Source organism: Phalacrocorax carbo, chromosome 6, assembly GCF_963921805.1.
Source record: "Phalacrocorax carbo chromosome 6, bPhaCar2.1, whole genome shotgun sequence".
NCBI classification, from domain to species: Eukaryota; Metazoa; Chordata; class Aves; order Suliformes; family Phalacrocoracidae; genus Phalacrocorax; species Phalacrocorax carbo.
Window position 1 is genome coordinate 60674347 of NC_087518.1, and position 12715 is coordinate 60687061.

Here is a 12715-nt window from a genome sequence, read left to right on the forward strand (position 1 = left end):
TATATTTGACATTTTCAAGGTGTTGGGAGCCGAAGTCTATAATTACAGAACTATTGCTGCCTTAAGCAGAACACTCCATAAATATTCATATATTAAATAGCCAGTTATACTGTTTAGAAGATTTTAGAAGTGTTTGCTTTTTTTTAGAAACGTTAAGACTTTTAGAAGGCACATTTTATATTTGTATTTTTAAAAAGATAGGAAGAAAAATGTCCTGTGGGATCTGACATACTGTATATAGCAAATTGACTGTAAACCTATTCATTAGTATTGTAAGCAGTTACGCTGGAGATTAATAGTCCTTTAGAATTATTTCTTTTCTTTTAGCAGAATGGGTAATTACAGTCAGAAATAATATGGGAGTCCTGTAGTGAAGTCATAAGACAGTGGAAAGCAATTCTTACAATTCCTTGGTTTTGTAATTAACAATAAAATTATAGCTTACATGCAGTAGTTTAAAAAAAAAAAGCTATCCCCATCTTTTATTTTAGTGTCTCACAAGAAAATATGACTCCATATATCACCTATTTTTTGATAGTTCGATATCGCCATTTAAAACAGTTGCCTGCCTAAGAATACCAGAGTCAAAGTAGCGGTGGACTTGTGGGTAACGCAGAGCCTGTTCAAGGAGAGACGTTCCTTTTCTTGACGTTAGGGAAAGGGAAGAACACGCAAGGAAGATGAAACTGAGGGCGAGGCGTTCCTTGAGCCTGCCTGCCCTGCGCTTCCATTCTAGGAAATGAACCTTTGGGGACATCTAGATAAACTGGCATAATTCCTGACAAGAAGGGCAATAGGCACTTGGCCTATTTTAGCTCGTTAGAAGAGGTTTGTGTCCCATTATAAGACGCTGCGCCCCATGGGACCTGGACCCTGGCTAAGTCATTAGGTATGACTTTCAAATAGTGAATAATGAAAGACATTGCAAACCTTCCAAGAGTTAAATGCTGTGCAGACGTGGAGTCGCAATACGCGTGAGTTCAGATGCTGTGCAGAATTTCAGCATCCCAGCGACAGCAGCAGAGACTGGGTGCAGCAGTCTTAATTATCCCTAGGGTATGAAGACTCGAGGGAAGCCCTCTGTCATCCCTGCGCAGCTGTATAATGACTAGGAACAGACGAATCCTGCATGCTTGTATTAGGGTCAGTCAGGGACTGCATCCAGCAGGAAGCGAGAAGTATTATACGATACATCCAGCTAAAGAACTGGACTTCCTCCTGTGCTGGGCAGGAAGCAGGACTCAATTTAGTTACACTGTATAGAATTATTCCATACATATTGTATGTGAGATTTATATAATAGTAATATATTATGTATTCACATTATGTGTATTGCATATTGTGTATGAAAATGGCCAGTTAATGCAAAAAACCATTGTCCCTCTGCCATGCCTAGGAGGTTTTATTCATCGTTTTTCCAATATACATATTTATCCACTTTTACTTCTGCTTTTTTATTCCATTGTAGAGTAGGATGAATGATGTTGATTTTGATCTATCAATTATTTTTGGAAATGTGTGCTGAACGTTGCAAGAATAATACAATCTAAGTATGCCTGAAATTATGTTAGTCCAGTCCCTGTTTCTCACAGAGTGAGGTGCTTCGTGTAAAAGAGGAGGGTTTTTTTCTCTAGAGATGTGATACAGCCTTATCAGACTTTTATGATTTTATCTAAGTGAATCTATTTAGTAGTTGCAAGCTTTTACTTTTCAGCTGCAGCTAACAGGGAGGAAAAGCTCATGAAACAGCCATCTTAAAAAGAAAAATAGGAAAAGGAAGCAGACAGGCAGTGCACATCATATTATCCATAGGTACCTTCATTGCAGTAGAGACACAGGGAAGGAGTCCTTGCATCTCAGTGGAGGAGCAGGCGGTTGTTCTAATGTTGCCTTGTTCCGTGAGGACTCTGGGAATTAACAAACAAAAACCGTTTCTGAGCATTTAGTAGGAGGATGCAGAGAATAACCACATGCTGCTGGTCACCTCTGAACACCCCGATGCCCACCCTGGCGCAGGGCTGCCCTCTCTGCTCACTTACAAACCAATGGCTTCAGAATGCCTTTTTGCTCTTTCTTCTCTTGAACGACTTCCTTCCACAGAGGTTTACTGGTGGAGTCTGTGCTTTCAGGAGCTGGTGGCAAGCTGGGGTGAATTCATCCCCAGAGGGGCCAACTTCGCTCTTAGTAAATTACTGGAAGTAATTGCAAAGGGTAAAAATCACTAAATAGCTAGAGGATGAAAGGATTGTGAACCATAGTCACTGTGGTTCTAAACAGACTCAGTCTTGCCAAAGTTAATTGCTTTTTTTGATAGAATTACAAAATTAAATGCGTGAAGGCGGAACACTGTATTATCACATATTTAGGTTCTAGGGAAGCACTGGATACTGTTTTTTCATTAACTGTTACTTTGAAACTTAATACAAACTGGCTTTGATATAAATGCTGTCATGTACATGACAAGGGGGTTGCTGAAGGACTGAAAAAGCTGGTGATGAGCCGCAGAACGCTGAGGCCCCACACGGGAGGCTGCAGTCCTGGTACTGCCTCTTCAAAGCAACAACAACAACAAAAAAATCAAAGTTTGTCTATTAATGTTTCATAGATGAAAAGGCTAAATCGTGTGGGCTGAAGATTGGATTGGGTGTTTTGACTAGCTTGGTAGACAGCAGGGTTATTTGATATCAACTGAATAGTGTCATATCTCTAGAGAATTAATTAATTAAAGATGGTAAAATGGATATGACAAGGAGCAGTGAGATGTAAATAGCAAACATGACAGAGATTTATTAACAGACCGTATTGTCTGTGCAAAAGCATTGCTATTCCATTTCCAAACAGTAATTTGTTGCTTTCTTCTCTTCTAGTTGCCCATATTGGCATCTTCTGTTGTTAGCCTCTATTTTCTTGAACTTACCGATGTCTTCAAGCCAGTTCACTCTGGATTTAATTGCTATGACAAGAGCCTGAGTATGCCATACATTGAACCTGCCCAAGAGTCTGTTCCCTTCTTGATGCTGCTTAGTCTGGTTTTTGCTGGACCATCAATTACGGTAAGTTTGAGGTGCCACTGTCACTTATTAAAGATTTTGAACCGTTTCAGTTGGCATAAAGAAAATACCTCCTTTGGTTTCATTTAGGCTGCAGAGTGTCATCTGGGCTAATTACCTTAGGATTTGTATCATGAATGCTTGAGTCATTCTGTATTATGCTGTACAAATATTTGAACTTTTACAGACAGGACATCTCCATACTCTGAGATACACCAAAAATTCAAGGTTTTATTGGAAATGGAAGCCTTTCATATACAGCCCTGAACATGCCGCTTTTGTTAGAACTAGCTTTATTCGGTGAGAAGGTATACCAGCCGTGTCAGTGAAATCAATTATGCTTTCCCAGTGTAGGCAAAAGGAGGCTGGTTTAATCACTCACCCAAAGAGAGGAGGTGATTTCAACAGAACAGAAGTGTCCTGTCAGAATATGAGCAGTTTGGTCACTATTTTACAGAAAAGAAATATAAATTGTCCCATACAGGTGAGTATTGTCCCTGCTGGAATTACTGTGTCAAATTAAAATGAAATCTAAAGACTTTCCCTTTATATATATACTAGAGGGAATTCATTGTGTCTGAATTTAGGCAGGTCACATAGGAGCCTTATTCTCACACCACTCCTGTTTGGCAAAAGGAGAGAGAAATTCACCTCGAATGGGTGATTCCAGGCACCTAAAAAGCTGAATCAACCTTCTGAAAGGGTCTCTTCTCTCCCCTGACAGCAATGACTGCGCATCTCGGTTAGGCCCTTCTCTAAGGCCAGCTGCAAATGTATCTCTGCTGCCAGCTCCTCTGAATTCCCTTAAATTCAACCAGTTCATTCCTTTTATAATACTAGCCAATTGGCAATTACAAAATCTATAAAATGTGATGCCCATATAAAAATCAAGTGCTGTTCTCTCTTTGCTTTCCAGGATGGTTTTTGTCTGTTTGTCTTTTTTTAAACTGAACTCTTCTTACTGCATTTGATTTTGGTTGCTTTAGAAACCATTTGTGAAGGATTTTGCACAACCATCAGGGATAAAAATTGTACTCATTTAGGAACTGGGAGCTAAGACTCTCGGTGTTCCTGGTGCAGATGCTTGCAGCAAATATCAAATACTGTGATAAAACCAAAACCTGTTGGTATCACAGTTTGGCTGTGTTTAGATTGCTTAAGTTTAGGTAGTGTTTCTGATAACAACAAAGTGGACTTCCCTGAAACAACAGAAGGAATCTACATAGGCTCACTTGGGGCACAGTAGAGGGGTAAAAGCTGATTTTTACTTCAGAGGGTTGATGTCAAGTCTAGGTGATATCAGTCACCTTCACTTGAGATGAAGGATGCCCATTTCACTATGGAGTGTTTATTAAGGGATTTGATTACAGCTAAATTATCTCAGCAGCGCGTGAAATCTTGCAATAGGAAATGTTATTCATGCTTGAATCATTCTCCTACCAGCAGTACAGCCAACTCACCGAAACCGTGCCCTGTGAGGAACTCAAACCACACTTGAGCATGCCTATCAAGCATAAGATCAGTCAGGAAAGTAAATCCAGAAGCTTCAAAATACAACTGCTTAAAAGCTGCAAGCCTCAGGAAGTTCATTTGTATTAATGTAAGCACGGATGTGATGCTTGTATTAGTTGGAGAGTGGGCTCTGGTAATGTGAAATACACCATCTCCTTTAATAAAGGGCACTGAAGATGGTGTAGAGCATCAGCTCTTTACTAAATACCACTTCTGAAGTAAAAAACTAAGGGGGTTTTGTCCAATTCCTCCCCTTTTCTTTGGAAAAATAGGCCAATGAAGCTCAATGCAGAAAGATGACCATTGTGCCATTGTCATCTTGTAGAGTTTAGCATTTTACAACTTAGTTTTAATTCACATTTCAGTGAATTACACACTTTCTAAAACCTGTCAAATACAGAAAAGAAAGCATGAGCTATGTGAGGAGTTGAGGATCTCCAGTAGCACAGCGTATGCTAGCCTCTCCCTGCAGTTCAGGTACTTACTGCAGCATGAGGCAGAGGGTCATCAAGACTCAATAAAATACAGGTGTCATCAAGCCACATTTTAAATATTACCAAAAAGTGTAAATAAGAAAAAAAATTTTTAAAAAAGGGGGGTGGAGAGAACACAAGCAAATTCCAGTCTCAATCCCTCCTTAAAGCCTTATATAAGTATTAGAATAGGACTTAATTTTTTTCAATGTTATTTCTGTTGAGATCCTCAGTTCTTCCCAAGACTGGAGAACATATTAAATCTATTCACTTTGTAGTAATTTTTTGTTACAACAAATCTAGCATTTTGTAATTTATTTCCCCAAACTGTTACTACAGAAGGATCTGTGTGGATTTGGGGTTTTATAGGTGTTGGGTTTTTTTTGTCTTGGGGTTTTTTGCTCATTGTTGGTGAGCAGCAACTGCTTCTAACCAGGTCTGTTCTGTAGCCCTGAAATGCTACAGTAAATTACTATCTGAATTATTGACATATGCCTTATAGCTTGTGGCATATATGAAATTTTCTATATGTGTTCATAAACCACAGGAGACTTCAGTGTGGAACAACTGGACTTGTATGAAATTACCAACGTGGATAATTTATGCGTGGAATATTGATATACTTGAATTCCAGCACGACTACAATTTGCTTTAAAGAAGTCTGAATCCAATCCTCTGACATATTTTCTCTGTAGTTAGTCATTCCAAAACATTAGGACCACTTATTTAATCATATCAGTGTAGGTTCAAACCCTTATCAGCCACTGACTAAAAACCTACTTAAAGGTAACAATGTGCTTTCTGACAGTGATCACCAGGAAAGTAAATCACATTGATTTGGGAAATCAGTTAGCAAGGAGAGAAATTCACTGCTGGCAGTTTCAGTCCTACTGCCTCCTCTACTGTGGGAGTTAGTTTCCTTGGAAATACCAGCCTCTGAATTTTCCTTGGCATAGCCCTTGCTCTTTCCCAATTTTCTCCTCTATCACACAAGCTAATCCGTTTCTCTGCTGTTTTTTCCCTGTGTCAGACATTCCTTAGAGCTTCCTAAAAATTATTAGTTTCTCTGTTTTTTAAGTTTGAAATACTACTGATCTCTCTGGGAAGTTTCAGCTGTAAATTGATCAAGTAGAGACAGATAATAGTGACCATAGTTCTCATCTAAATAAAATTCCTTAAATAACCCTTTACCACTGACTTTCCCATGTAATGAGACAACCTTCGCTACTTCCGTTTTCCTGGCAAAGAAAGGAAATTTCAATATATTAAACTTTTTGCTAAAAAAGAGTTGGACTAAGCCTGTCCACTGCATCTCCCATCTCCTAGGGTGAGGGGGTCTTAGCATGGGCAAACTTCACTGGTAATTACAGCAAATTCAGCAGAATTCAGATGCTTCAGCATCTCATTGCACTGTCAGCTTTGTGCTTTGCGTGTATTAGTGTTCAGTGCATCTGTGGGTAGACAAGGTGAATCTCCTCTTGGTGGTGAGAACTGCCTCATTAATTTCAATAGTTCAGCCTAACCCTTATTCTGAACTCTGTACGAGCCCTGCACAGATTTCCAAGATGTTGCACTGTTTAACAAGGAAAACAATCAAAGCTGAGACTGCAAATGTATAAATGGATCTGGATTTTCCAGCAAGTAACACCACTTTTCATTTATGTTCTTCTCTTTATTTCTATTATAAACTCTTGTCTAGGGCTTCACTCATAATCTCTTTTGCTTGGTGTGTTCAGAGGGACCGTAAGGACAGAACTTTTTCTGCTGCTGTGGATCTGGTTAAAACGCAAGCCAAATTAAATGACTACAGAGGAGCAGGCTGCCACGTAATTAGAAGCTGCTAGGGACTGCTAGGCTTGAGGCCAAGACTGAGTGCTAAAACCACCTCAGGAACACTACGATATTGCAGTGGCTCTGGATTATTTTAGAGGGGAGGTTTTCTAATTACTACTTTTTTGTTGTAGAAGCGTCAAATTGCAGCTGTGGATCAAGACCTCGATTCCACTGAGCACTGTATACTGTATGCATTTAATTTCAGCGCCACCTTCTCGCCTGCCCTCGCTCAGGCTAAGTTGCATTACCGAATGTTTACATATTGATAAAAATCTTTTAAAGGCGAGTACATGTCAGTGGGTGACATTGCTTGTGGTATAGTTGTATTTTAGCCCTTTAAATTCAATCCGTGTCTTCTGAGTAACTGCTACATTTAATTTAACAGCTCCTTTGTCATTGCAGATAATGATAGGAGAAGGAATCCTCTACTGTTGCCTGTCCAAAAGAAGAAATGGGATTGGAACAGAGGCCAATATTAATGCAGGAGGATGCAACTTCAATTCTTTTCTTAGAAGAGCTGTCAGATTTGTTGGTGGGTTTCAATTGTTAGTCACAAAGGAGAGCTTTCCATATACATTCGATTTTCACCATGCAGGTTTCCTCTGAAACAGCCTTTCAGAGCAGTGCAGGGCTGTCACTGGCATAGATCATCTTCTGCAAGAAGAAACTGTCAAATGGAGCGAGCGAGCAGCCCCATTCTCAGTAACGCAGCATCCCCGCTCCCCGTTTTCCCTTTCCTCTCCTGTACTATTGTCAGGGTTTCTAAAAGAATAACTTGTTTTTCCTTCTCTGCCCACCTTGAGCTGGTTTCCTTTTAATGGTCTCAGTGTATGGCTTCCCCTGCCCGTCTTCAGCACCTCACAAGGGCTCAACCCGCCTGACACAGCGTTCAGCACGACAGTAACAACTTGTCAGAAACTGTCAGTAGATTTAACATTCTTTTTCTGGGACGTGTCTACCTCTTGGAAAAGGGCTAGAATCTGGCAGCCTAATGATAGAGAGGAACATGCTGAATTGTTTTATTTTACTTTGTTTTAATTGTCGTTTATGAAAACCAAACTTGAAAAGGCAACTGGACTTTGTTCCCCGGCTTGCAGCTAATTTCCTCTACCAAAGAGTGGCCAAAGGAAAGGTTTTCTGTTCTGGAAATCTTTCACTGGAGAGGGCAGCCTAGGCAAAGACAAGCTGCAGGACAGCAGGCTGAAACCTGGGAGGAGGGCTAGACACTAGATTTCTGGAGTCTGGCAAGCCGGGAGGGAATGACAGGAGAGGTGGTACAGCCGATGACCAGTAAAGCATCCTCTTGAGAGCAGCAGTGGGGAAGTGAGCAGGGGGGACGGTAGATTACAACATCAGCAAGGAGGACTGTAGAGATACCCCATGTTCTCCACTGCTCCTATACGGTGTCCCATTCCATCTCCAAAAAAGACAAGCTCAAAGCTGCGTGAATTTGATTCTGGATTCATACTCTGAATTTGCAGTTTCTTTCCTATTTTAGCGACTTTAGCATTCTTTCAATTTTAAGATAAAAAATAAATTTATTTATATGAATACAAATAGAGAATTAGAGGTAAATCTTCAGGGGAGAAGCTCACTAAAAGGGCAAAATGCTTGCTTAAAAAATTGCATTTACCTCGACTGCCTTGTGAATTTGGCGTTATTAATCAGACAGAAGCATTGATCTGCTACCAAAAAGGCTTAAGTATTTGGACTCATGGCAAGAACTTGGTACTCAAGAAATATCAGAGATCTGAAGGTAGACAAAGTTATTGCCAGCTGATGAGTCCCTGGTGGTAATAAGAGATCCTCAGAGCGGTGATCTGAAGGGCAGCTGTCCATGCTGTTAAAAGCCTGTATCCCAGTGGGCAAGTCCAAGGACTGGACGAGCACATGTGCTCTCCTCAAAGAGCTGGCTGTCCTTCAGGCAGTTCAGAAAACTGCTTTCCAAACTGAGGCAGTTCTGGTGTCATAAAAGTTTATGAAAAGATGTTGGAGGGCATCAAGCCTTCAAAATGAAATGTTAGTATCAACAGGAAGAAAACAAGCATAAATAATCTTAAATTTTTTACATTAAAGAATTCAACTTTGCAATAAGTTTTCATAAAAAAAAGAATGCATCTTATTCTTCAGTTAAATTCTCACAAGTCCAATGACACAAGCCACCAGAATTCCGTTGAATGTATTTTGTCACAGTGAATTCATCTAAATTATGCATATAATAAAGTTAACAAGCTCTACTGATTTCTTTCCTAGGTGTTCACGTGTTTGGTCTTTGTTCTACTGCTCTTGTTACTGATATTATACAGCTATCAACAGGATATCAGGCACCATATTTCCTGACTGTTTGCAAGCCTAACTATACATCCTTAAATGTATCCTGCTCAGAGAATTCATATGTTGTGGAAGATATTTGCTCAGGAGCGGATCTCAATATTATCAATGCTGGAAGGTTGGTTCTGTCCTTCGTTGCGTACATTTTTAAGCATTCCTTTTATTTTCTGTCCCAATTTCAAGATTTTTTGTTTTCCTAGTTAAAATATGAATTACTTTTGCCAGGTTTTTGAAATAAAGGTGAGAGCATAAGTGTCTTTTTAGTGATGTTCAGTTTTCTGTATAAAGATATTAGGCCAAGAGTGGGCTTTGGAAGACTCTGTCAGGTTCTGAAGCACAGTCGTTAGTAGTTAGTTATTTCCGCTCCTTCAAAGGAGACAATTTCCTATACAATTATTAATATGTATAGGTTCTACTGCGTTCCCTGTAACAGGGAAGGGGAAGAGGCCACGCAAGTACTTTATCTGAGCCCTCTGTATAACATACGTTACTGTTCTGGCATTTTGGTGTTAGTTGGTGAGGCGTGGTTTTGGGATTTGTTGGAGGAGTTTGTTTGCTTTCTGTTTCTCTAGTTGATTAAGCTTTTTATATTGACAGCATTGAAAAAAATCCCTTTATTAGAGGAAGGATGGGATGAGAACAGTGCAAATCTGTGTGTTCCCAAACACGGGCTTTTTCTTTCATGGTGTTTCTAACTGGTGGTTTATTCTCCTTGATCATTTAGTCTTCAGCCTCCCTACTTAGACTGCCAGGAGAGAAATTAATGTTGTTTGTAATAGCAGGTTTTGGACATGCATATCGGTCAAGTTGAGGTATAAACCAGACTATATATCTTATTTTAAACAAGCTTGATGTGATAAAACAGTGATAATTCAATTACTGATGACAGGTCATAGATTTATACAAGGAATCTGAAGGTATAAGTCAGTAAGTTGTACTGTTCCAATACATCTGCTACTCGTTAGCTCGAGGACTTCATTAGTATGAAGTGTCCTAAATATAAGCACTACACTACTGAGAAATCACGAAGCTCTTCACTGAATACGACAGTAGTCTTCCATATCTTTTCCACACCAGGTTAACCTTTATTGCCTGTTAGTCACAACACTGAATGTTTTGCAATCCTTCAAAATTGTGGTGCTTTTTTAAAATCTCCTGCTCTCCAGCAAAGTTACAGCAAAATTATAGAATGCTAGAAATGACTACAATTTTCTGTCTCTGACTCAGCTGCGTAATTTTCTCCGTGTACCTGCTTAGTAGACATGAAGCTGTGTTACTTCAGTCACATCCACTTCACTAAAGCTTTGCACTCCTTTCTTGTTCTGTACGCAGCCCCAGGGGCTAGCTGGTTTTAACTTTATGCCTCATGGCATTACATTTTTGCCATGAGGATATTATTAAAATGTTCCGTCTGTCCACTGAGGCACCTCTCCCCCAGTTTGGTTGCTTTTCCGTTATTTCAATGGCTGACACACTTGGGAGTCATAAAATCATTCACTTTTTAAGTATCTTCCAGCAAATCTCATAATCTATCTCCTTTCTCTGGGCCAAACCGATTTCACTGATGTTTAAAGACCCACAATTATTTGATGTATTTGGTCTTAAATATGTCTAGTGGGCCAAGACTCATAATAAACATTGATTAATTTGCCATATCTTTTCAGTTTATGTATGTGGCCATGATCTGGAGCTGGAATGAGGACTGTAGCTCTGTTTGGCCCAATAATTTGGTGCCATTCCAAACATGCTGATCACTCTTAAGTTGAAATATCATCACTTCCAAAAAATAGCAAAACTAGTTGTAACATATTAAGACTAAACAATCAGGTTGTGTGTTTCTGTTTCTTTAGGATGATGACCATATATTGATATCTCAAATTTATTCCCATCATAGAGGATACATTTGATGATTTATAATATTCTGGCACTACCCTCAGTTTCTCCTTAATTCAATTTTATTGCATTCATCCTTTAATAAATTGTTGCTTCCTTATGCCTGTCTCAACTTTACGGAAGCGATCAGCACTTGCTACTGGTTCAATACATCCTTCAGTCACCTATTATAGGAGTTATGGTATAACATCTGCAGCCCAGGAGGTTAATTTGACTTCAATAATTTCAGCTTGTAAGGGACTCGTTCTTCTGAGATTGCTAATGGCCTTCATTTTTTATTTGTACTTCCAAGAAACTTTGGCTCCTGAAATTTGCCTCTAGACTCCCCTATGAAAAGTATAGAGAAGAACACATAATTGTCCAGCTGATTGTATGAAATCATTTTCTGCAACATCCCCAAATATCCAGTGGTTTCCTTTGTCCATCTTTTCCTCTGTTTATCTTCAAAGAGCCTTTTCAGTCATTTCTATTCAGAGCTCCGGTGAGTTCTCTATCCTCTGTCGTTGCTGATGTTCTGACTCAGTATGACTCTCTCTCTCAGTATGACTCTCTCTCATCGTTGTTCCCCCTCTGCACATCCTCATGCATGAGCTTTTAGAGCGATACACTGTCATCTGAGTTCAGGACGTGTCTTCTTTGAGACCTTTGTTCACCTTTTCAATACAAAGCCATACAAAAAGGCTACGTATTTTTAGCTTGAATTATTTTCATTTTAGATTAAAAGATAACAAATAGAGGAACAAAAGCAGTGTCACCATTAGAGAGTACACAGAGCGCATTTAGCCTGTAACATGCTGTGCTTGCCCTGAAAGCATATGAATAGAAAATGTAATAAAGAGAAAATTGACTGTAGCGTAGTGACACACCTTATATACTATAAAAATGCCATCAAATTAAGGTTAAGTTCTGAGTGGCACTAAACTTCATAGAGTCAAATCTACACATTAGCTCCACAGAGATTGTAAGTAGATTTATTCTTGCACTAAAACCTGCACAGGGTAAAGGAGTTGATTAGCCACTATAAACATCTATATTTTTTTCATGCCTTTATCCTCCTGTCCTCAACACTGAACTTGTTCCCCAGGGGTACTATTTGTGAAAGGTTTGTTCAGGGGAAAAAAAAGGAAGAAAAAAAAGTCAAAGAAGAACGATTTAGGTCTGTCTTTAGAAATGAAAAAGGAATCATGCAGATTTCATCTTGGCCAGAGTCACGAACCTGCCGGAGCCGTGGGCCCAAATTCAGGTCAGCAGCGTGGCAGGCACACTGAACTACCTGCACACACGTAATCGCCAATGAATTATTTAGAACAGACAAGGCAAAATATATAGGAAAGAAATTTAGAAAGTAGACTCTGCTGCTTTGCAGAAAAATGTCTTTAAAGGTAAAGGACTACGTTTCAGTCTTTGCTATTTTAAACTAGCTAACTCAGGAAATATCTGTAACTCAGGAAATATAACTTCAGGAAAAAGGCTGTACTCGGAGCCCCGTTAGCGTGGCACGACCTGTCTGCGACGCTGAATGATTGTTCGAATATTTAGCCCAAGCTGAGCTTTGTCAGGTGAAAGTGGCTCCTGTGGCTGCAAGATAGACGTACCCTTCTTCACCAAGGCAGCCAGCATGTT

At 39.6% G+C, this 12715-nt stretch overlaps 2 protein-coding genes across 2 annotated transcripts in view; one reads left to right on the top strand and one right to left on the bottom strand.

Annotated features, from left to right (window-relative positions):
* The window catches only part of PLPPR5 (phospholipid phosphatase related 5), a 283981-nt gene that overhangs the window by 169193 nt on the left and 102073 nt on the right, over positions 1–12715 (bottom strand). Inside the window, exon 9 of the mRNA XM_064455578.1 lies at positions 1817–1907. The gene's annotated coding sequence lies outside the window, so the exon portion shown is untranslated. The remainder of the gene's footprint in view (positions 1–1816; positions 1908–12715) is intronic.
* The window catches only part of PLPPR4 (phospholipid phosphatase related 4), a 33638-nt gene that overhangs the window by 11444 nt on the left and 9479 nt on the right, over positions 1–12715 (top strand). The window contains exons 2-4 of the mRNA XM_064455570.1: positions 2868–3053; positions 7271–7400; positions 9122–9317. Coding sequence (XP_064311640.1) covers positions 2868–3053; positions 7271–7400; positions 9122–9317 — 512 coding nt within the window. The remainder of the gene's footprint in view (positions 1–2867; positions 3054–7270; positions 7401–9121; positions 9318–12715) is intronic.